The sequence below is a fragment of the Coregonus clupeaformis genome, unplaced genomic scaffold (assembly GCF_020615455.1).
Source record: "Coregonus clupeaformis isolate EN_2021a unplaced genomic scaffold, ASM2061545v1 scaf0107, whole genome shotgun sequence".
Classification (NCBI taxonomy): Eukaryota; Metazoa; Chordata; class Actinopteri; order Salmoniformes; family Salmonidae; genus Coregonus; species Coregonus clupeaformis.
The window spans coordinates 326,910-349,368 of NW_025533562.1; the positions used below are offsets into that span (position 1 = coordinate 326,910).

General features: G+C 39.9%; 1 protein-coding gene across 2 annotated transcripts in view; it reads left to right on the top strand.

Annotated features, from left to right (window-relative positions):
• LOC123483394 (echinoderm microtubule-associated protein-like 6) overlaps positions 1 to 22,174 on the top strand; it is an 80,597-nt gene extending 58,423 nt beyond the window's left edge. For both annotated transcript variants that reach the window (XM_045213365.1, XM_045213366.1), the window contains 9 exons: positions 2,301 to 2,458; positions 3,370 to 3,484; positions 4,083 to 4,271; positions 11,956 to 12,128; positions 15,001 to 15,163; positions 15,931 to 16,034; positions 20,573 to 20,726; positions 20,919 to 21,019; positions 21,411 to 22,174. In XM_045213365.1, the coding sequence (XP_045069300.1) occupies positions 2,301 to 2,458; positions 3,370 to 3,484; positions 4,083 to 4,271; positions 11,956 to 12,128; positions 15,001 to 15,163; positions 15,931 to 16,034; positions 20,573 to 20,726; positions 20,919 to 21,019; positions 21,411 to 21,435 (1,182 nt within the window). In that variant the 3' untranslated portion in view covers positions 21,436 to 22,174. The remainder of the gene's footprint in view (positions 1 to 2,300; positions 2,459 to 3,369; positions 3,485 to 4,082; positions 4,272 to 11,955; positions 12,129 to 15,000; positions 15,164 to 15,930; positions 16,035 to 20,572; positions 20,727 to 20,918; positions 21,020 to 21,410) is intronic.
• Positions 22,175 to 22,459: the final 285 nt, after the last annotated feature.

Below are 22,459 nucleotides of genomic sequence, written 5' to 3' on the forward strand. Positions count from 1 at the left end.
CCGAAAATCTGGTCTTCTCACAAAATTGTCTGTAGCATCCGAATCGTTTGGCATACAAACTACAATGGAAAGATTACTCTCACGAACACGATGGTGTTCTCTGTTTTGCTGTAGGATGCCCACAAGTCGGTAAAGCCGATCTGATATACAGTGGGGAAAAAAAGTATTTAGTCAGCCACCAATTGTGCAAGTTCTCCCACTTAAAAAGATGAGAGAGGCCTGTCATTTTCATCATAGGTACATTTCAACTATGACAGACAAAATGAGAAAGTAAAATCCAGAAAATCACATTGTAGGATTTTTAAGAATTTATTTTCAGATTATGGTGGAAAATAAGTATTTGGTCAATAACAAAAGTTTCTCAATACTTTGCTATATACCCTTTGTTGGCAATGACACAGGTCAAACATTTTCTGTAATTCTTCACAAGGTTTTCACACACTGTTGCTGGTATTTTGTCCCATTCCTCCATGCAGATCTCCTCTAGAGCAGTGATGTTTTGGGGCTGTCGCTGGGCAACATAGACTTTCAACTCCCTCCAAAGATGTTCTATGGGGTTGAGATCTGGAGACTGGCTAGGCCACTCCAGGACCTTGAAATGCTTCTTACGAAGCCACTCCTTCGTTGCCCGGGCGGTGTGTTTGGGATCATTGTCATGCTGAAAGACCCAGCCACGTTTCATCTTCAATGCCCTTGCTGATGGAAGGAGGTTTTCACTCAAAATCTCACGATACATGGCCCCATTCATTCTTTCCTTTACACGGCGTAGTGTGTTACTGATGGTAGGCTTTGTTACTTTGGTCCCAGCTCTCTGCAGGTCATTCACTAGGTCCCCCCGTGTGGTTCTGGGATTTCTGCTCACCGTTCTTGTGATAATTTTGACCCCACGGGGTGAGATCTTGCATGGAGCCCCAGATCGAGGGAGATTATCAGTGGTCTTGTATGTCTTCCATTTCCTAATAATTGCTCCCACAGTTGATTTATTCAAACCAAGCTGCTTACCTATAGCAGATTCAGTCTTCCCAGCCTGGTGCAGGTCTACAATTTTGTTTCTGGTGTCCTTTGACAGCTCTTTGGTCTTGGCCATAGTGGAGTTTGGAGTGTGACTGTTTGAGGTTGTGGACAGGTGTCTTTTATACTGATAACAAGTTCAAACAGGTGCCATTAATACAGGTAACGAGTGGAGGACAGAGGAGCCTCTTAAAGAAGAAGTTACAGGTCTGTGAGAGCCAGAAATCTTGCTTGTTTGTAGGTGACCAAATACTTATTTTCCACCATAATTTGCAAATAAATTCATTAAAATACTACAATGTGATTTTCTGGAAAATAAATTCTCAATTTGTCTGTCATAGTTGACGTGTACCTATGATGAAAATTACAGGCCTCTCTCATCTTTTTAAGTGGGAGAACTTGCACAATTGGTGGCTGACTAAATACTTTTTTCCCCCACTGTATTATTTTATTATTATCTTTTGCACTTTTACCCCTTTTTCTCCCCAATTTCGTGATATCCAATTGGAAGTTAGTCTTGTCCCATCGCTGCAACTTCCCTACGGACCTGGGAGAGGCGAAGGTCGAGAGCCATGCGTCCTCCCGGCACTAGTTGAAAAAATGAATGGAAGTGCAGTATGTATGGAGACTGTTTAGTGCCAAAAATAAGGGGTTAAATACATGTACCAAAAATATATATATTTCCTGATCTTTCTTATATCTCTCAGATATAGGACAGACACTTCAGAACAAACTTATTGTTTTGATTTTTTGGAGGGGACGATCTGTTGTTCCATGTAGTGAATCTCTTATTCAATGTGTTTGTATCGGCTAGTAGCAGTAAGGCCAAATAATATTTTTCATCAAATATTTTTTTTAAATATATTTATTTGATACTTCAAAATCAAATAGGTAAATTATCCTTGGTATGACCATCTTAAAACAATTCCACATAGCTTAGTAGACCCCCACTATAGTGTAATTTAGATGAAGAAGTGTCATTAGCCCACGTTCAGAATGACTGGGCATCAGTCAACTTTTGGGCACCGCTATGGCGGGCGTCTTTTTAGAACAGTCATAACAATGGCATGACGCGACAGAGTGACGAAGGTGCAACTCATTATTATTTAAGGTCTGCCATGTCTTGTGAATGTCATCAAAAGCGACGTTTATGTATTTTAGAGGAGTTACATCTCCTTAGCCCCATCCCTCAGCTATATACCAAAATAAGGTGGTGGGACAGCCTTTTTGTTGTTTTTCTGATCAAAGACTGTACCTTTTTAATGAGAGTTTTGTCATTGTTCTGACAGAATAACCTCACATTTACCGGTGCCATAAATGGTGATGTGTATGTGTGGCGAGAGCACTTTCTGGTGCGGGTGGTGGCCAAAGCACACACGGGGCCCGTTTTCACGATGTACACCACACTCAGGGACGGCCTCATCGTGACTGGAGGGAAGGAGAGGCCGTGAGTACTCGGACTTTGACTTTATTGATTCTTGCTTACAGTTTACAGAAAATGTGAGCAAGACATGAGTTACATGATACAGGATTTAAAATCAAACATGACGTTTTATTTTTTTTACTGTATTGTTTAAAGTTAGAAATGGATTGTTAAAGTACAGTGCAACGATTGATGCATACACAAATAAAGGAGATATGTTCATTTGCTATTCTTCATCTAAAAACATACATAAAGCAAGAATTACTGTGATCATAGAAGTGTGATGCAATGTAAAAGGAATGGATGCACATATGTACATTCATTTTTAAAAAAAAAGCTGTATGCGTGCGTGTTAATTCCATTCAAATTAATTCATTGTTTTTGTAAGATTGTATTTCGTTTTCCCACAATTAATTAAACATTTAGACATGCATAGATCCTCAACTCGACATGACTAGGGAAGGACTTATTCCGCAACAGTCAAAACAGAAAAACAGAAAACTCGACAAACATTAATGACATCACACTTGCTCAGACCCACATGTTGCCACCGTATCAGTACTTATCCATATTTATTCAATGTTTTATTTATTTCTGATATTGTTTCTTATCTATTCTCACAATCAACAGCCATTGGTTTCAGCCATCGGTTTTTCCAATGCTTGCAAGACTCTGCCCCATATGGCTTCAAATTGTGCTAAGTTGTTTCTGTCAGTAACTAGATTTTTTCAATATTTAAATAATAAAGCATTTGATTCTTCCATTCAAATTAATTCAATTCAACAAACTTTACTCCACCCAAAGGGGCAATTATTCATTTTATTCATCCCCGAGTGACAAGTAAACAACAACATGACAACCGGAAGAACATAACACAACATATATCATATTGTACATGACATACTCACACACAGCAACTTATGTGTTCTTAACAGGACTAAGGAGGGCGGAGCAGTTAAGTTGTGGGACCAGGAAATGAAGCGCTGTAGGGCGTTCCAACTGGAGACTGGGCAGGCAGTGGAGAATGTTCGGTCCGTGTGCCGGGGGAAGGTAGGGTTCTGTGTTCTTCCCACTTATACATGAAATATCAATGTCTGCTTTGTGATACTTGAATTCTGAACTGGACCCCTATAAGCTTACCTTAGACACTAAATAGGGGTGAATCCTGACTTCCACTAATTTTCACTTAGTCATGCAATGTCAACGGGAGACTAAGTGAAAATTCTATTTTATTAAGATTTGCCCCGTAGAGATAGATGGATATTATATGGTAATAGCTTAATCTTTCCTTCTAATTGGCTGGGTGGAAATGTCGCAATCTACAGGAGTGGGAAGGAAGTAGGGGCTAGGGATCAATTACCAATTCAGAAGAAGAGTTTCTTTTGTTTCCCTAATGTGGTTTGGGAAGGCTTTTTTATGAAAATATTGTGCACAGAAAAATGTAAACTTTATTTTATCCTGGAACATGCTAGCGTAAATGTATTATATGTACTTTAACATGAATATTCTCTTTTAATATAGTCAGTTTATACTGAGTACCTGTAGGTATTATCATGATTTATTGTACTGTAAATTGAGAAATACTGTATTCCACGTTCATTCAAGGAATAACCCCACGTAAAAAAAATATTTCACCTTTTTAATGTAGGGTAAGATCCTTGTTGGAACTAAAGATGGTGAGATCATTGAGGTGGGTGAAAAGAATGCCGCCTCCAACACCATGATCAATGGACACACTCAGGGGCGAATCTGGGGACTAGCTACTCACCCCTCAAAAGACATGTTCATTTCTGCCAGCGATGACGGCACCATACGCATATGGGACCTGGCAGATAAGGTGAGTGATAAGGATGGTGAACAGTCTGCCTTTTTAGGGTGCGTTCAAACCCAAAAACATGAAATGCATGTCCGACGCAGCGGTGTGTTGGGGTGGGGAGAAATTATTTGTTAACCCAGTCTTTGTCATTGTTGTTCTGAATCCACTGCCCCTCGTCAAGTTTGCCACCCCACACCCCTACCCTGTCTGTTGGTCTGCCCTGTACGGAGCTCACGTGCACCCAGTTATGCCTTTTTCCCAGTCTGCCCTGTACTGAGATTGCACGGGCCTGGTGTCCGAACATGCATGGCTTGAAATGCAGTCACCGGTCTCGTGTGTGTGTGTGTGTCAAGATATACCTAGTTTAAATATCAACAGTACTACCACAGCAGCATAACATTTGATTAACACTTGATTTCCATCATCATCAATATTCGGTCTGGTTGGCTGATAGCCTACACACAGCAGCACTTCATTATGTATTTCCTTATAGAATCATGGCCTCAGGAAGGGTGCTGGAAGTGCTGCAGCAGCCCTGATAAGTTTAAATACATTTGCCAAAGTTATAGAATTACTGCTGTCTGTTCAGAATTAAATTAAATAATTCAGAATAGCCGCCTACACCATGAGTAGGTCGGGAACGCACGGCAAATCTGTCAATGAACAGCTTGCAGACAAAACAGGCCGTTCACAATATTTCAAATACAATCGCGGGAAAACACAGGTTGGAAAGCAAATGGTTCCTGCTGATGAGAAGACTCTGTCTGCTGTAGGCTACCAAAATATTTTATCAACTTCCATAAAGACCTATTGAGCAAAAGTTTTTTTTACAAAGTAAAACAAGAGCGAGGTAGGTTTTCGGCATGAGCGCAACGGCCATCACGGGTGAGTGAGCTGTGTATCATTGGGTGAGTCAGTGAAACAGGAAAGCTTTTTTCGGACAAATTTCCTTCTCATATTGTAAAGTATGTGTCTTTCCACACACCTAGGCCTAGGCTATTGATGGATTCAAGACAAGGTCATTTTTATTGATCTCAGATTCTCAGTTTGTCAGTGCCAAAGTCTGTCATTTCGATAATTTGTGCGGTGTTAAAAAATATTTTGCCAAAGTCTCCAGTCATGTAAAATGACGTAGAATTGCATGAAATGCGTTTAGAAAAGTTTGTTGTATTGGAAAGTTTCTTAGTAGCTAGCTAACCTTTTAGTTTGGATCCTGCGACGCAGTTGGCATCAGTTGCTGGGACTGCTACTCTCTGTCCAGTGATCCTGCCGACCAAGGCCGGGTCTGAGGAGCTATTTGGCGTATATTTTTTTTATCTTGCTTTGTTTGCTCTTTTCCAGATTATGTCTATCTCTGATAAGCTACCCAGGAAAGGACTGAAATATCCCATATTAATATATGTAGCCTTAGAAATAAGGTTAATGAAATATATAACTTGCTAACATGAGATAAAATTAATATATAAGCCATTTCAGAGACTCACTTAGATAATTCATTTGATGAGACAGCAGTAGCAATACAAGGATATAACATATATAGAAGAGACAGAAATGCTTATGGGGAGGTGTTGCAGTATATATTCAGAGCCATATCCCTGTAAATTAGAGAAGATCTTATGTCAAGTGTTATTGAAGTGTTGTGGTTGCAGGTTCACCAAGTGGTAACAGTCAGTATCTAAATAATATGTGTGAAATGCTTGATGGTGTATGTGATGGCCGGGCGCACAATTGGCCCAGCGTCGTCCAGGGTAGGGGAGGGAATGGCCGGCAGGGATGTAGCTCAGTTGGTAGAGCATGGCGTTTGCAACGCCAGGGTTGTGGGTTCGATTCCCATGGGGGACCAGTATGAACAAAAAAACAAAAAAAAAAAAAAAGGTATGCACTAACTGTAAGTCGCTCTGGAAAAGAGCGTCTGCTAAATGACTAAATTGTAAATGTAAATGTAAACAGAGAGGTCTACTTTCTTGGGGACCTGAATATTGACTGGTTTTCATCAAGCTGTCTACTCAAGAAGAAGCTTCTCACTGTAACCAGTGCCTGTAATCTGGTTCAGGTTATTAATCAACCTACCAGGGTGTTTAGAAACATTACAGGAACAAGATCATCCACATGTATTGATCACATTTTTACTAACACTGTAGAACTTTGTTCTAAAGACGTATCCGTACCAATTAGATGCAGTGATCACAATATAGTGGCTATATCCAGGGAAGCCAATGTTCCAAAAACTGGGCCTAAAATAGTGAATAAGAGATCATACAAAATATTTTGCTGTGACTCTTACGTGGATGATGTTAAACATATTTGTTTGTCTGATGTGATTTAGTAAGGAGCATCCAGACGCTGCACTTGATGAATTTATTTATCTTCTATTTATTAATAAACACTGTTAGAACTGTTAAGGCTCCATGGATTGATGACTAATTGAAAAACCGTATGGTTGAAAGAGGTGGGGCAAAAGGAGTGGCTAATAAGTCTGGCTGCACATCTGACTGGCTGACTTACTGCAAATTGAAAAATTATGTGACTAGACTCAACAAAAATAAGAAGAAAATATCAATGATATAAAGAATGATGAAAAAAAAAACTTTGGAGTACTTTAAATGAAATTATGGGCAGAAAGACAAATTCAACTCCATCTTTCATCGAGTCAGATGGCTTATTCATCACAAAACCATTTGAGGTTGCCAATTATTTTAATGATTACTTCATTGGCAAAGTGGGCAAACTTAGTCAGGAAATGCCAACAATGAACAGTGAGTGAGACATCGTATTCATGCGGGGGAAAAAAACTAATAATGAAAGAAAAGCATTGCAAGTTTGAATTTTGTAAAGTTAGTTTCGGAGAGGTGGAAAAAGTATTGTTTTCGATCAATAATGACAAACCTGCCATTGACAACTTAGATGGAAAGCTACTGAGGATGGTAGCTGACTCTATAGCCACTCATATCTGTCATATCTTTAATCTGAGCCTAGAGGAAAGTCTTTGTCCTCAGGCCTGGAGGTAAGCCAAAGTAATTCCGCTACCCAAGAGTGGTAAAGCAGCCTTAACTGGTTCTAACAGCAGACCTATCAGTTTGCTGCCAGCTCTTAGCAAACTGTTGGGAAAAATGGTGTTTGACCAAATACAATGCTATTTCTCTCTATACAAATTAACAACAGACTTTCAGCATGCTTATAGAGAAGGGCACTCAACATGTACTGCACTGACACAAATTACTGATGATTGGTTGAAAGAAATTGATAATAAGAAGATTGTGGAAACTGTACTGTTAGCTTTCAGTGCAGCCTTTGATATTATTGACCATAACCTGTTGTTGAGAAAGCTTATGTGTTATGGCTTTTCGTGGATTCATAGCTATCTATCTAATAGAACTCAAAGGGTTTTCTTTAATGGAAGCTTCTCTAATGTCAAACATATAAAGTGTGGTGTACCGCAGGGCAGCTCTCTAAGCCCTCTACTCTTTTCTATTTTTACCAATGACCTGCCACTGGCATTAAACAAAGCATGTGTGTCCATGTATGCTGATAATTCAACCATATACGCATCAGCAACCACAGCTAATGCAGTCACTGAAACCCTTAACAAAGAGAAAAATCTAATTGTATTTCTCACATGCGCCGAATACAACAGGTGTAGACCTTACTGTGAAATGCTTACTTACAAGCCCTTAACCAACAATGCAGTTTTCAGAAAGTAAAGTTAAGAAAATATTTACTAAATAAACTAAAGTAAACATTTAAAAAAAATAAGTAACAATAAAATAACAATAACGAGGCTATATACAGGGGGTACCGGTAACAAGTCAATGTGCGGGGGTACAGGTTAGTTGAGGTAATTTGTACATGTAGGTAGGGGTAAAGTGACTATGCATAGATAATAAACAGTGAGTAGCAGCAGTGTAAAAACAAAGGGGTGTCAATGCAAATAGTCCGGGTGGCCATTTTGATTAATTGTTCAGCAGTCTTATGGCTTGGGGGTAGAAGCTGTTAAGGAACCTTTTGGACCTAGACTTGGCACTCCGGTACCGCTTGCCGTGCGGTAGCAGAGAGAACAGTCTATGACTTGGGTGACTGGAGTCTTTTAACATTTTATATAGGTCCTGGATGTCAGGAAGCTTGGCCCCAGTGATGTACTGGGCCGTACGCACTACCCTCTGTAGCGCCTTACGGTCGGATGCCGAGCAGTTGCAATACCATGCGGTGATGCAACCGGTCAGGATGCTCTCGATGATGCAGCTGTAGAACCTTTTGAGGATCTGGGGACCCATGCCAAATCTTTTCAGTCTCCTGAGGGGGAAAAGGGGTTGTCGTGCCCTCTTCACGACTGTCTTGTTGTGTTTGGACCATGATAGTTTGTTCGTGATGTGGACACCAAGGAACTTGAAACACTACAGCCCCGTCGATGTGAATGGGGGCGTGTTCGGCCCTCGTTTTCCTGTAGTCCACGATCAGCTCCTTTTGTCTTGCTCACGTTGAGGGAGAGATTGTTGTCCTGGCACCACACTGCCTCCTCCCTATAGGCTGTCTCATCGTTGTCGGTGATCAGGCCTACCACTGTTGTGTCATCAGCAAACTTAATGATGGTGTTGGCCGCATAGTTGTTGGTGAACAGGAGTACAGGAGGGGACTAAGCACGCACCCCTGACGGGCCCCCGTGTTGAGGATAAGCTGGCAGATGTGTTGTTGCCTACCCTTACCACTTGGGGGCGGCCCATCAGGAAGTCCAGGATCCAGTTGCAGAGGGAGGTGTTTAGTCCCAGGGTCCTTAGATTAGTGATGAGTTTTGTGGGCACTATGGTGTTGAACGCTGAGCTGTAGTCAATGAACAGCATTTTCACATAGGTGTTCCTTTTGTCCAGGTGGTAAAGGGCAGTGTGGAGTGTGATTGAGATTGTGTCATCTGTGGATCTGTTGGGCGGATTGCGAATTAGTGGGTCTAGGGTTTCCAGGATGATGGTGTTGATGTGAGCCATGACCAGCCTTTCAAAGCACTTCATGGCTACCAACGTGAGTGCTACAAGGCGGTAGTCATTTAGGCAGGTTACCTTCGTTTTCTTGGGCACAGGGACTATGGTGGTCTGCTTGAAACATGTTGGTATTACAGAATCGGTCAGGGAGAGGTTGACAATGTCAGTGAAGACACTTGCCAGTTGGTCCGCGCATGCTCTAAGTACACGTCCTGGTAATTTGTCTGTCCCTGCAGCCTTGTGAATGTTGTCCTGTTTAAAGGTCTTGCTCACATCGGCTAAGGAGAGTGTGATCACACAGTCGTCCGGAACAGCTGGTGCTCTCATGCATGCTTCAGTATTGCTTGTCCCGAAGAGAGCATAAAAGGCATTTAGCCCGTCTGGTAGGCTCGTGTCACTGGGCAGCTCCCGGCTGGGTTTCCGTAATAGTTTGCAAGCCCTGCCACATCTGACGAGCGTCAGAGCCGGTGTAGTAGGATTCAATCTTAGTCCTGTATTGACGCTTTGCCTGTCTGATGGCTTGTCTGAGGTCATAGCGGATTAGTGTCCCGCTCCTTGAAAGCATCAGCTCTAGCCTTTAGCTCGGTGCGGATGTTGCCTGTAATCCATGGCTTCTGGTTGGGATATGTACGTACGGTCACTGTGGGGACAACGTCGTCGATGCACTTATTGATGAAGCCGGTGACTGAGGTGGTATACTTCTCAATGCCATTGGATGAATCCCGGAACATATTCCAGTCTGTGCTAGCAAAACAGTCCTGTAGCTTAGCATCCGCGTCATCTGACCACTTCCGTATTGAGCAGTGGTGGAAAAAGTACCCAATTGTCATACTTGAGTAAAAGTAAAGATACCTTAATAATGACTCAAGTAAAAGTGAAAGTCACCCAGTAAAATACTACTTGAGTAAAAGTCTAAAGGTATTTGGTTTTAAATATACTTAAGTATCAAAAGTAAATGTAATTGTAGAAATATACACTACCAGTCAAAAGTTTGGACACACCTACTAATTCAAGGGTTTTTCTTTATTTTTACATTTTTTTACATTGTAGAATAATAGAGGAGACATCAAAACTATTACATAACACATATGGAATCATGTAGTAACCAAAAAAGTGTTAAACAAATCAAAATATATTTGAGATTCTTCAATAATAAACTGGTCCTGAACATCTCTTTAAACTAAGATCATTGTATTTGGTACAAATCATTCCCTAAGTTCTAGACCTCAGCTGAATCTGGTAATGAATGGTGTGGCTGTTGAACAAGTTGAGGAGACTAAATTACTTGCTGTTACCTTAGATTGTAAACGGTCATGGTCAAAACATGTAGATTCAATGCTTGTAAAGACGGGGAGAGGTCTGTCCATAATAAAGAGATGCTCTGCTTTTTTGACACCACACTCCAAAAAGCAAGTCTTGCAGGCTCTAGTTTTGTCTTATCTTGATTATTGTCCAGTCGTGTGGTCGAGTGCTGCAAGGAAAGACCTAGTTAAGCTGCAGCTGGCCCAGAACAGAGCGGCACGTCTTGCTCTTCATTGTAATCAGAGGGCTGATATAAATACTATGCATGCCAGTCTCTCTTGGCTAAGAGTTGAAGAGAGACTGACTGCATCACTTCTTCTTTTTATAAGAAATATTAATGTGTTGAAAATCCCAAATTGTTTGCATAGTCAAATTACACACAGCTCTGACACACACACACTTTCCCCACCAGATATGCCACCAGGGGTCTTTTCACAGTCCCCAAATCCAGAACAAATTCTAGAAAGTGTACAGTATTATATAGAGCCATTAGTGCATGGAACTCCATTCCATCTCATATTGCTCAAATGAACAGCAAACCTGGTTTAAAAAAAACAGCACCTCTCCCTTATTTGACCTAGATCATTTGTGTGTATGTATTGATATGTAGGCTACGTGTGCCTTTTTAATTTTAATTGATGTAGTTCTGTTCTTGAGCTGTTCTTGTCTATTAATGTTCTGGATTATGTCATATTTTGTGTGGATCCCAGGAAGAGTAGCTGCTGCTTTTGCAACAGCTAATAGGGATCCTAATAAAATACCAAATACCAAAGGCAAACATTTTTCTGGACCCTAGGCTACTAATAATGGTCCCCATTTATATAACTTCTTTAAGCGCCTCTACTTTACTGCTCTATGCCACTACGCAAATGTGATCATATGCATGCAATACTTTATTATTTTTAATTCTGGTACCTCTGAGCTCCCCAGGTATCCCACCTCCCGATTTACAAATTAAGCACGGAACACAGGTAGTCTAGACTCTAGCTAACCACCATATACTACAATATCCACACAAGCCACTAGCCAGCCAGCCATATATCATGAGTTAGAAGATTATTAATATTAGGCTATATTATAAAGTTATTATTTAAGAGCATTGAAGATAAATCACAATCAGTCAAAAAAATATTGAGCTAGCTAACTAGCAGATTTACATCAATCATCAACATCAATTATGTCAATCATGTCTTTAAGGAGGCACTGTAACTAGTTTGCTTACAATTTGTGATGAGTTAGTGTGTTGCACAAATAAATATGCCTGTGCTAAAAAATTAAATAATAATCACTACAGAGGCAGTTAGTATGTTATGAATTTTGAGATTTGAATGTGTGGGGGAGGGCTTTTTTCATTTTTAGCACCTGCCCCCTGAAAGGACTGCATGGCCCTGCTCCTCGGTACTGTTACTGTCTACCTGTTCTTTCACTCCTAGAAACTTCTAAACAAAGTCAGCTTAGGCCACCCAGCCAAATGCACAGCCTACAGCCCCAATGGAGAGATGGTGTCCATAGGCATGGAGAACGGAGAGTTTATCGTCCTCCTGGTCAACTCCTTAACAGTGTGGGGCAAGAAGAGAGATCGGAGTGTAGCCATCCAAGACATTCGGTGAGCCCACCCTAGCACCCTTATTTTTCAAGGTGGTTGTGGGGATGGATTGTATTTGAGTTATTTTCTTAAAAAAGAAAATCAGGACAGAAACAAGAAGAAACTATGACAAGACAGACATATACACTGAGTGTACAAAACATTAGGAACACCTTCCTAATATTGAGTTACTCCCCCTTTTGCCCTCAGAACAGCCTCAATTTGTCAGCCTCAACATGGACTCTACAAGGTTTCGAAAGCGTTCCACAGGGATGCTGGCCCATGTTGAGTCCAATGCTTCCCACAAGTTGGCTGGATGTCCTTTGGGTGGTGGACCATTCTTGATACATACGGGACACTGTTGAGCGTGAAACCCAGCAGCATTGCAGTTCTTGACACACTCAAACCAGTGTGCCTGGCACCTACTACCATCCCCTGTTCAAAGGCACTTCCATCTTTTGTCTTGCCCATTCACCCTCTGAATGGCACACATACACAATCCATGTCTCAATTGTCTCGAGGCTTAAAAATCTGACTTTAACCTGTCTCCTCCCCATCCTTCATCTACACTGATTTGAAGTGGCTTTAACAAGTCACATCAATAAGGGATCATAGCTTTCACCTGGATTCACCTGTTCAGTCTGTGATGGAAAGAGTAGGTGTTCCTAATGTTTTGTACACTCAGTGTATTTAAATAAAATATAACCATAATAATATTGATACATTTGTCCAAATATTGTGGGGATGGGGTTTAGAAGGTTGCAGGTTAAGGTTATGCTGAAGCCATAGTTTGGTTCTCTATTCACTCTGCTGTTAGTAATTGTCATGTTACCAGTTCAGTTCCATTTATATGAGGCAAATTGTAAACAAATTATGTTTAGCATCAGAATCAAATTAAGAATGTCATTCCTTGAGTACTACAGATATTCACGGGTTGCATGTTTCGTCACAATATTGTTTTGAACGTTTGTGTTGTACTGATGCCCGACTGAGCATTCTACTCAATGCATCGTCAATGAGCACTGATGAAGATTTCATCAAAAGTTCATTACAGTGGCTTGGAAATACAACGACATTCAAAAGGAGGCAAATAATTAGTAGGAAAACATTTAGTCATCATTTTGATGTCGCCAGAGTAGACTTTAGCTAGCTAAGATTGAGGGGAGGCCACCGGATTTTAGCTAGCTAAAATTAGCATTGCTAGCTATTTTTGACTTACTTTGCTAGCTAATGACAACATTGCCATCTGTCAAGTCAATTTGACCACATGATGACACTGGCAAAATTATTTCCTACTAAATATTTGACTACTTTAGCAATGTCATTGTATTTCCAGGCACAATAGTGTAATTTAGACGAAACAGTAGTTAGCCTCCCTCCAGAATGACTGGGCTTATCACCACTTTAGGGTACCCCTATGGCGTAGAGGGCGGCTTGAGAATGTTCATAACAATGGCATGATGTGACGGAGGTGTAACCTAATGAATAAAGTGCCTTCAGAAAGAATTCACACCCCATTACATTTTCCACATGTTCTTACAAAGTGGGATTAAAATGTATTCAATTGTATTTTTGTCAACGATCTACACAAAATACTCTGTAAAGTCAAAGTGGAAGAAATATTATATATTTTTATTTATTAATGGAAAATAAAACACAAATATATTTTGATTAGATAAGTATTCACCCCCCTGACTCAATACATGTTAGATCACCTTTGGCAGCGATTACAGCTGTGAGTCTTTCTGCATAAGTCTCTAAGAGCTTTGCAAACCTGGATTGTACAATATTTTATTATTTTAAAAGTTCTTCAAGCTCTGTTGTTGATCATTGATAGACAGCCATTTTTAAGTCTTGCCATATATTTTAGGTTATTGTCCTGCTGAAAGGTAGATTTGTCTCTGTCTGTTGGAAATCAGACTGAACCAGGTTTTCCTCTAGGACTTTGCCTGTGCTTAGCTCTTATTCCTTTTCTTTTTATCCTAAAAAGCTCCCTTGTCCTTGCTGATGACAAGCATACCCATAAAATGATGCAGCCACCACCATGCTTGAAAATATGAAGTGGTACTCAGAGATTGTGCTGTTGTGCTGGATTTGCCCCAAACATAATGCTTTGTATTCAGGGCAAAAATGTTACTTCTTTGCTACATTTGTTGCAGTATTACTTTAGTGGCTTATTGCAAACAGGATGCATGTTTTGGAGAAAAATTTTTTTATGTACAGGCTTCCTTCTTTTCACTGTCATTTATTGTGGAGTAACTACAATGTTGTTGATCCATCCTTAGTATTCTCCTATCACAGCCATTTTAACTCTGTAACTGGTTTAAATTAACATTGGCCTCATGGTGAAATCCCCGAGTGGTTTCCTTCCTCTCCGTCAACTGATTTAGGAAGGACGCCTGTATCTTTGTAGTGACTAGTTGTATTGATACACCATCCAAAGTGTAATTTAATAACTTCACGATCCTCTAAGGGATATTCAATGTCTGCTTCCCTGATCTTTGTCATTTCAGCTTTACATTTTTTATTAATTTGTACATATTTCTAAAAACAGAATTCCACTTTGACATTATGGGGTATTGTGTGTAGATACATTTTATCAATTTTAAATTCGAATGTAACACAGCAAAATTTGGAAAAGGTCAAAGGGTGTGAATACTTTCTGAAGGCACTGTATCAAAGAAAGCAAGTACTTTTTGCATTTGAAAATGTCGATGGATGCATTTGCTCCATTGTTTGCCTTTTTTGGTGTCCCGCTCTTTAATCTCCCACTCTTGTCCCACTCTTTTGGTGATTTTCCATTGAGCGTTTTGTCCAGGACTAGGCTTAATCTGTGTCCGGGAAACCGGCCCATACATTATGGCATTAAACAGGGCCATTCTTTGTTATAAAGATTCAGCCCGGACAACCGTCTGCTAGCGGTGGGCTCTGTGGACAACGCGGTGGACTTCTACGACCTAACTCTGGGTCCTTCACTCAACCGTATTGGCTACTGCAAGGACATTGCTGGCTTTGTCATCCAGATGGACTTTTCCGCTGACAGCAAGTACATCGAGGTAAGACAGGAGAATATTTTCATGCCTATATTGTTCCCCCCCTCTCTTTGCAGAGAAAAAAAAGAGCGACATAATTGATAAACCTCAAAGAGCCTCAATCTATGTTTCTGTGCACTGGGACCCCTCACATTAGTTTTTGTAAACTGAGAGGTGGCTCTTGGCAAATGTAACTAGCACGGAGTTCATCAAATTAAGTGGTAATAAATGTTTTACTCACCTGAAAAGTTATTACGTTATCCGTTCAACAGTCTTATTATGTTATCTGGCAAGTAATTATTAAAGAGGCAATCTGCTTTTCAAACAACAATAAAGCAGTAATCTGCCACTTTCTTAGTAAACAGCTGAAGGATGGGGCTGGAGAAATGTAACCACTCTCAAATTCATAGACGGAGCAATGGATGCAAGGATGGCCCATCCATGAGATCAAAACGATAGCTATAGCCTTTACTGTGTTTCTTTACAATGACATTGTTTACAGACAGTGGAGTGAAACAAGCTTATATTTTGGGTTGTGATGGAGTACGACTGTTGAACTAAGCTCATGACATTTATATTCTTCAAAAATTAATGGCTAGACGTCATTCATTTTAAAGTCCAAAAATTATGTGTCAATCCCAGATTGCCCCTTTAACCGGTTTAATTTCATTATTAATGAAAAAGTTATGATATTATTGAAAGTTATTACGTTAACCAGTGTTATTATGTTATCCATTGTTACAAACCCTCTTTACCTCACAGTAGCTGAATTGCGTGGGATATCATTACAGGTATCCACAGGTACGTACAGTCGGCAGGTCCATGAGGTTCCATCAGGAAAGATGGTAGCCGAGCAATCTGTCATTGAACGGATCACTTGGGCCACCTGGACAAGGTAAGATGCTTCAAGAACTAAAATATGTAAATGACAGTTGTAATGTGTTCATATTTATGTTCTAAAACAGCTTGCACAGAATGTTCCCGTAACATTCCCTAAAGGTTCTCATTTGGTGATTTGAAAAATAACTTTCCCACAATGTTCAGGGAACTAAAAATGTGTTTACTGAGTGTCATCAGACCCGGCGCCAGGATATTGTGACTAAGGGGGCAGTTGAAATCGGCGTGGGGGCACAGTTTTTGGAGTTTCTTGCATTGGAATTATATAGAATTCTGCTTATATCATGCTATACAACAATAAACAAAGTTCAAATGCTTTTGACCGAGAAGTGACAGGTTGGCGCGAAAGCTCTGCTTCGCTTTATCAGCACCATGGACTGCCCCCTACAAACTCAAGCAAGATTTTGATAATAACCAACCAGCTACATTGTTTCTTACCTCTTCAAAAGAGACACATTTATGTGTCCTTAAAAACAGCCTATAACTAATTACAAAAACACTATTTCTTGTGTTTCGTTATGTAGCATATGAAAAACCTTATTGCCTATTGTTTTAGTGGTTTTTACATTCCTAAAACAATAATTGTCCACCTTACGGTTCAGCTGTCAGAGATTTGAGCACTGAATGCATCAGGGCGTTGCATACATCGGCCTATTGGCTTAGTATTAATATTAAAAAAGCGAATGAGAGGGAGGGAGGTGGCATGCTATGACACCGACATGAATTTCTTTATTCTGGTCGGATAGGCTACTGCGTCTGCTATACAGATATAGGCATACAGAAGGAGGTTAATTCGTACATTTTCTTAGAATATTTTTTATAAAGATAAGCATTAAATTGTTTGATTATAGCAGCAACTCTGGTAGGCCTAAAACATTCTTCCACACCTCAGTTCAACTGTCAGTCATTTAGAGAACCTGTGCCCACTGCATTCATACCATAGGCCTGCTGTATAATAGGCTAATAGCCACACCAACCCTTCGCAAAAGTTTCTAAACTTTATAAGAGTAATATCAAAAGTAAGTCAAGCCATTGTTTCTAGGGAAAATACAAGCAGGATATTATATTGCAGCAAACACAACATTACAGTTGGAACTTAATTTGGCCAAAGAAAAGGGCTCAACAGAATGAAACAAAACACTTGCGAACTGGTTTAAACCTTAACAAAGGTTTTGAACGGGCTATATTGCAGCAATTACCAAGAAAGGCTAGTGCCTTACTGTACCCAACAAATGACAGCAATAGGCTACTTACAGTGGCTTGCGAAAGTATTCACCCCCCTTACAACCTGGAATTAAAATGGATTTTTTGGGGGTTTGTATCATTTGATTTACACAACATGCCTACCACTTTGAAGATGCAAAATATTTTTTCTGGTGAAAAACTAGAGCGTGCATAACTATTCACCCCCCCCCCCCAATACTTTGTAGAGCCACCTTTTGCAGCAATTACAGCTAAAAGTCTCTTGGGGTATGTCTCTCTGGTCCTATGGACAGATACTCCAATCTCTGCTGTGGAGTTTTGCAGCTCCTTCAGGGTTATCTTTGGTCTCTTTGTTGCCTCTCTGATTAATGCCCTCCTTGCATGGTCTGTGAGTTTTGGTGAGCGGCCCTCTCTTGGCAGGTTTGTTGTGGTGCCATATTCTTTCAATTTTTTAATAATGGATTATTGGTGCTCCGTGGGATGTTCAAAGTTTCAGATATTTTTTTATAACCCAAGCATGATCTGTACTTCTACACAACTTTGTCCCTGACCTGTTTGGAGAGCTCCTTGGTCTTCATGGTGCCGCTTGCTTGTTTGTGTTGCAGACTCTGGGGCCTTTCAGAACAGGTGTCTATATATACTGAGATCATGTGACACTTAGATTGCACACAGGTGGACTTTATTTAACTAATTATGTGACTTCTGAAGGTAATTGGTTGCACCAGATCTTATTTAGGGACTTCATAGCAAAGGGGGTGAATACATATGCACGCACCACTTTTACATTGTTTATTTTTTAGAATGTTTTGAAACAAGTTATATTTTTCACTTCACCAATTTTGACTATTTTGTGTATGTCCATTACATGAAATCCAAATAAAAATCAATTTAAATTACAGGTTGCAATGCAACAAAATAGGAAAAACGCCAAGGGGGATGAATACTTTTGCAAGGCACTGTATCTTAAACTAAATACATAGCACACAATTTAAAAGACAGATCAAATGTCTTAACAGAATTAAACAACACGTTTTGCATATAAAAAAAAATGGTTTAGATTATTAAATAGGCCTTTCAATAATAACAATTATATACAATAATGATAAAACGATTATAAATACAAAGCCATTAATAAATTAATAATAATAATAATATGCCATTTAGCAGACGCTTTTATCCAAAGCGACTTACAGTCATGCGTGCATAAATTTTTGTGTATGGGTGGTCCCGGGGATCGAACCCACTACCTTGGCGTTACAAGCGCCGTGCTCTACCAGCTGAGCTACAGAGGACCACAATTAAGTTTTTCAGTTGGTGGTACCAGCCGACGATTTGGTCGCACTAATTTTTTTTCTGCCATCACGCAATAGAAAAACTTAGTAGGCCTATCATCTCCCGAGTGGCGCAGTGGTCTAAGGCACTGCATCGCAGTGCTAGCTGTGCCACTAGAGATCCTGGTTCGAATCCAGGCTCTGTCATAGCCGGCCGCGACCGGGAGACCCATGGGGCGGCGCACAATTGGCCTAGCGTCGTCCAGGGTAGGGGAGGGAATGGCTGGCAGGGATGTAGCTCAGTTGGTAGAGCATGGTGTTTGCAACGCCAGGGTTGTGGGTTTGAAAAATACAAAAAATAATGTATGCACTCACTAACTGTAAGTCGCTCTGGATAAGAGCGTCTGCTAAATGACTAAAATGTAAATGTAATGTAAATGATAAAGTAATTCACAGTGCTTTATAAAAAAATTTAATAGACTGCTGAGATGGTATTGAAAAAATAAGATATTTCATAATTTTGTGATGTTTTGATTCAAAATATTTTAATGTGCAACCTAATCCAGTGATTGTCATGCATTTTTGGTAGACAATTATGCTATTGTTATATATTACTGTTAAAATAGAGCTCCCGAATTATCTTTTATTTTGGGGGGGTGGGGGGGGGGTCAATATCATAGGCAAATTTATATGGGGCTAATTCACCACCGGAAACTCAAAACAAATTAGCTGGATCACTAACTCTAAAGATAATACCACTCATAGTAGCCATGTATTAATCTAACAGTACATTTAATGTCCCAAAAAACGTTGTTTAATTTAAATGAAAAAGGCCTCCTTTCTCTCTCCTCAGCAGCAGGGCAGACCCGGACAGTTTGGCTGGCTACAATTTTATTTATCGGCTTTTCATTTATTTTATCGGCCAAAAAGCCAGCAATTACCAGCTAACGGAAACCCAGCGCCAGTGGTGGAAAAAGTACTAAATTGTCATACTTGAGTAAAAGTAAAGATACCTTAATAGAAAATGAATCAAGTAAAAGTGAAAGTCACCCAGTAAAAGTCTAAAAGTTTTTTTTAAAAATATACTTAAGTATCAAAAGTAAATGGAATTGCTAAAATGTACTTAAGTATCAAAAGTAAAAGTATGAACCATTTCAAATTCCATATATTAAGCAAACCAGACGGCACATTTTTTATTTAATTTTTATTGACGGATAGCCAGCGGCACACTTCAACACTCAGACATAATTTACAAACGAAGCAGTAGGGATGCAGTGAGTCCGCCAGATCAGAGGCAGTAAGGATGACCAGGGATGTTCTCTTGATAAGTGTGTGAATTGGACCATTTTCCTGTCCAAATGTAACGAGTACTTTTGGGTGTCAGGGAAAATGTATCGAGTAAAAAGTACATTATTTTCTTTAGGAATGTAGTAAAGTAAAAGTTGACAAAAATGTGAATAGTAAAACTACTTAAGTAGTACTTTAGTACTTTACACCACTGCACAGTGCCCCAGTGGCTTTCCATAGCCCCCCTACACACACCGCGGCGTGCTCTGTTCATTGTGCTGACAGTGCAGCGGAAATACAGATTTTGCGCCAACCTGTCACTCAATCATTTGAACTGTTTTGCTATTTTTATATAGGGACATAAAACTAAAACTGAGGGGGCACAAATTTCAACTGAGGGGGCTAAGCTTCCTTTTGCCCCCTCGTGGAGCCGTGTACGAGTTTCTTGCTAGCTGCTTGACACTCTAAAACTGAACCATTTTTACTGCTGTATTTTATTAGTCTCTCATGATGACTGTTAACATTTAGCTGACCAGCGCACATGAGATTTGGTTCTGGGTCTGATATGTATTATATTGATTTGGGCCCAAAGTCATTAACAGTTAAGTACACTGATGATGTACATTATTCCATTTGATGACTCAACTTCGATCATTATAATAAATGTATAAAATGACAGTATTCAACATGTACATACCACCCCTAATATAATGGCATTTATTTTTTTCAATTCAAACTTTACGTTTTTTAACAGTAAACTTGCTTGCTTTCACAGTGTACTAGGAGATGAGGTGCTGGGGGTGTGGCCGCGAAACGCTGAAAAGGCTGACGTCAATTGTGCTTGCGTCTCTCATGCCGGCCTCAATGTAGTCACCGGGGATGACTTTGGCCTTGTCAAGCTCTTTGACTTTCCATGCATTGAAAAATTTGTAAGTATTTTCCACGTGACTACCAATTTACACCCATTTTTTTTATATCAACATTTAGTGATTTTATTGATATTATAAAAACTTACCTCATAGTCTTAGATTTGAGAATGTGAATTTCTATATTTTCTGCAGTTGAAATAATAATTATTCTACTTATAATAATATAACTATTCTACATCTATCTTTTCATAGGCCAAACACAAGCGCTACTTTGGCCACTCGGCTCATGTGACAAATATACGTTTCTCCTACGATGACAAATATGTGATCAGTGCAGGCGGCAATGACTGCAGGTAAGTAAAAGGATATGTCTGTCACCATGGTTTCCTGAGGGAGGGGAATGAGACACAAAACATTTAGTATGAGATATCCCACAGTCAGATGTAACAAAAAGTATGTTTCCCAAGGGAGATAAGGACATGGCACCTTAAGTTTTGACTCTCCATAACGAGCAATAAGGACAGAGCTATGATAGTGGAACTATCTGGGTCGTGTTCATTAGGCACCAATTTTCTGTTGTTAAACTTCCCTAACGAACTCGACCCTGGTGTTATGTTCCATTCCCCTCCTTCAGGGAACCAATATTACACACTAAAATTGATGGCATAACTATTTACTCTGTTATGCCGATTGAACCGAATAAAAGGAATGTAATAATATATTACTTTTGTTTCTCGCACACAGTTTGCTTGTATGGAAATGCCTGTGATTAAGTGTCACCAATTGTCACTGGAGCACTTCAGATGCGAAGAAAGGATCCGGATGCCTCAATCTGAACTGCTGCATGCCTGAAATGCTGCATTTACACACTGTGGACTGATAATGACCTTGACCAATGCAAATTATAGGGTAGAACTAGAACACAAAGCTCTAACCTGGAATCAAGAAAATAACATTGCTATTGTGATAGAACATACAGTTCTCTAAAAGCTGACTGACTGATTGTCATCAGGCGGTACATGGCAATGTCTCAGGGGATACTTAATATGTTATGAATATAATTCAGTTTGTGAATTCCTGTGTTACACTTGAAGTTTTGGGAATAATTAATTGTAATTGTGACAATTGATTTATTTGTTTGTGCAAATAAGTATAGGGTATTGATAATGATAATAATTAGTGTAAATACTTTTTTTTACAGAGACAAATCTCAGTGATATTGAAGGGAGTGTCAGCTATAGAGCAAGTTTCAGAAATGTGATGAGAATCTATTTCATCGACAGTGTGATATTTTGGAAGTGGAAAATATAGGTTACAGTATACTGTAAAACATATTAGGCGTATTCACTGAGAGTAATGTAGGGCACAACATTCAAGAGGACATGTTTCAGAGGGTCAAATGGTGTTGTACCACCCTAATCCTTGTAAAATGATTTTTTTCTCATGCTTAACACATGAAATGGCAAGAACGATAGTTACCGGAGTGTAACTCCAGTTCTATGAGTGGAGCGGAGCCCCATAGGGGAGCTCTGCTCCTATTGGTTTACCCACTGCCCTAAGGCAGCATCAGCCTGAGACAAAATTATGCACACACCTGCAGCCAATAGGAGTACAGGTGTCCCTATAAGAGGGGATGCCTCCCCTCAATCAGCCTCCCGAGATATTTATCTTCAGCGAGACTAGAGCGGGTCGGCAGGGCCTTAAGTCCTATGGGGCTCCGCTCCACTCATAGAACTGGAGTTACAATCCGGTAACTATCGTTCTATATCGCGGCGCTCCGCCCCATAGGGGAG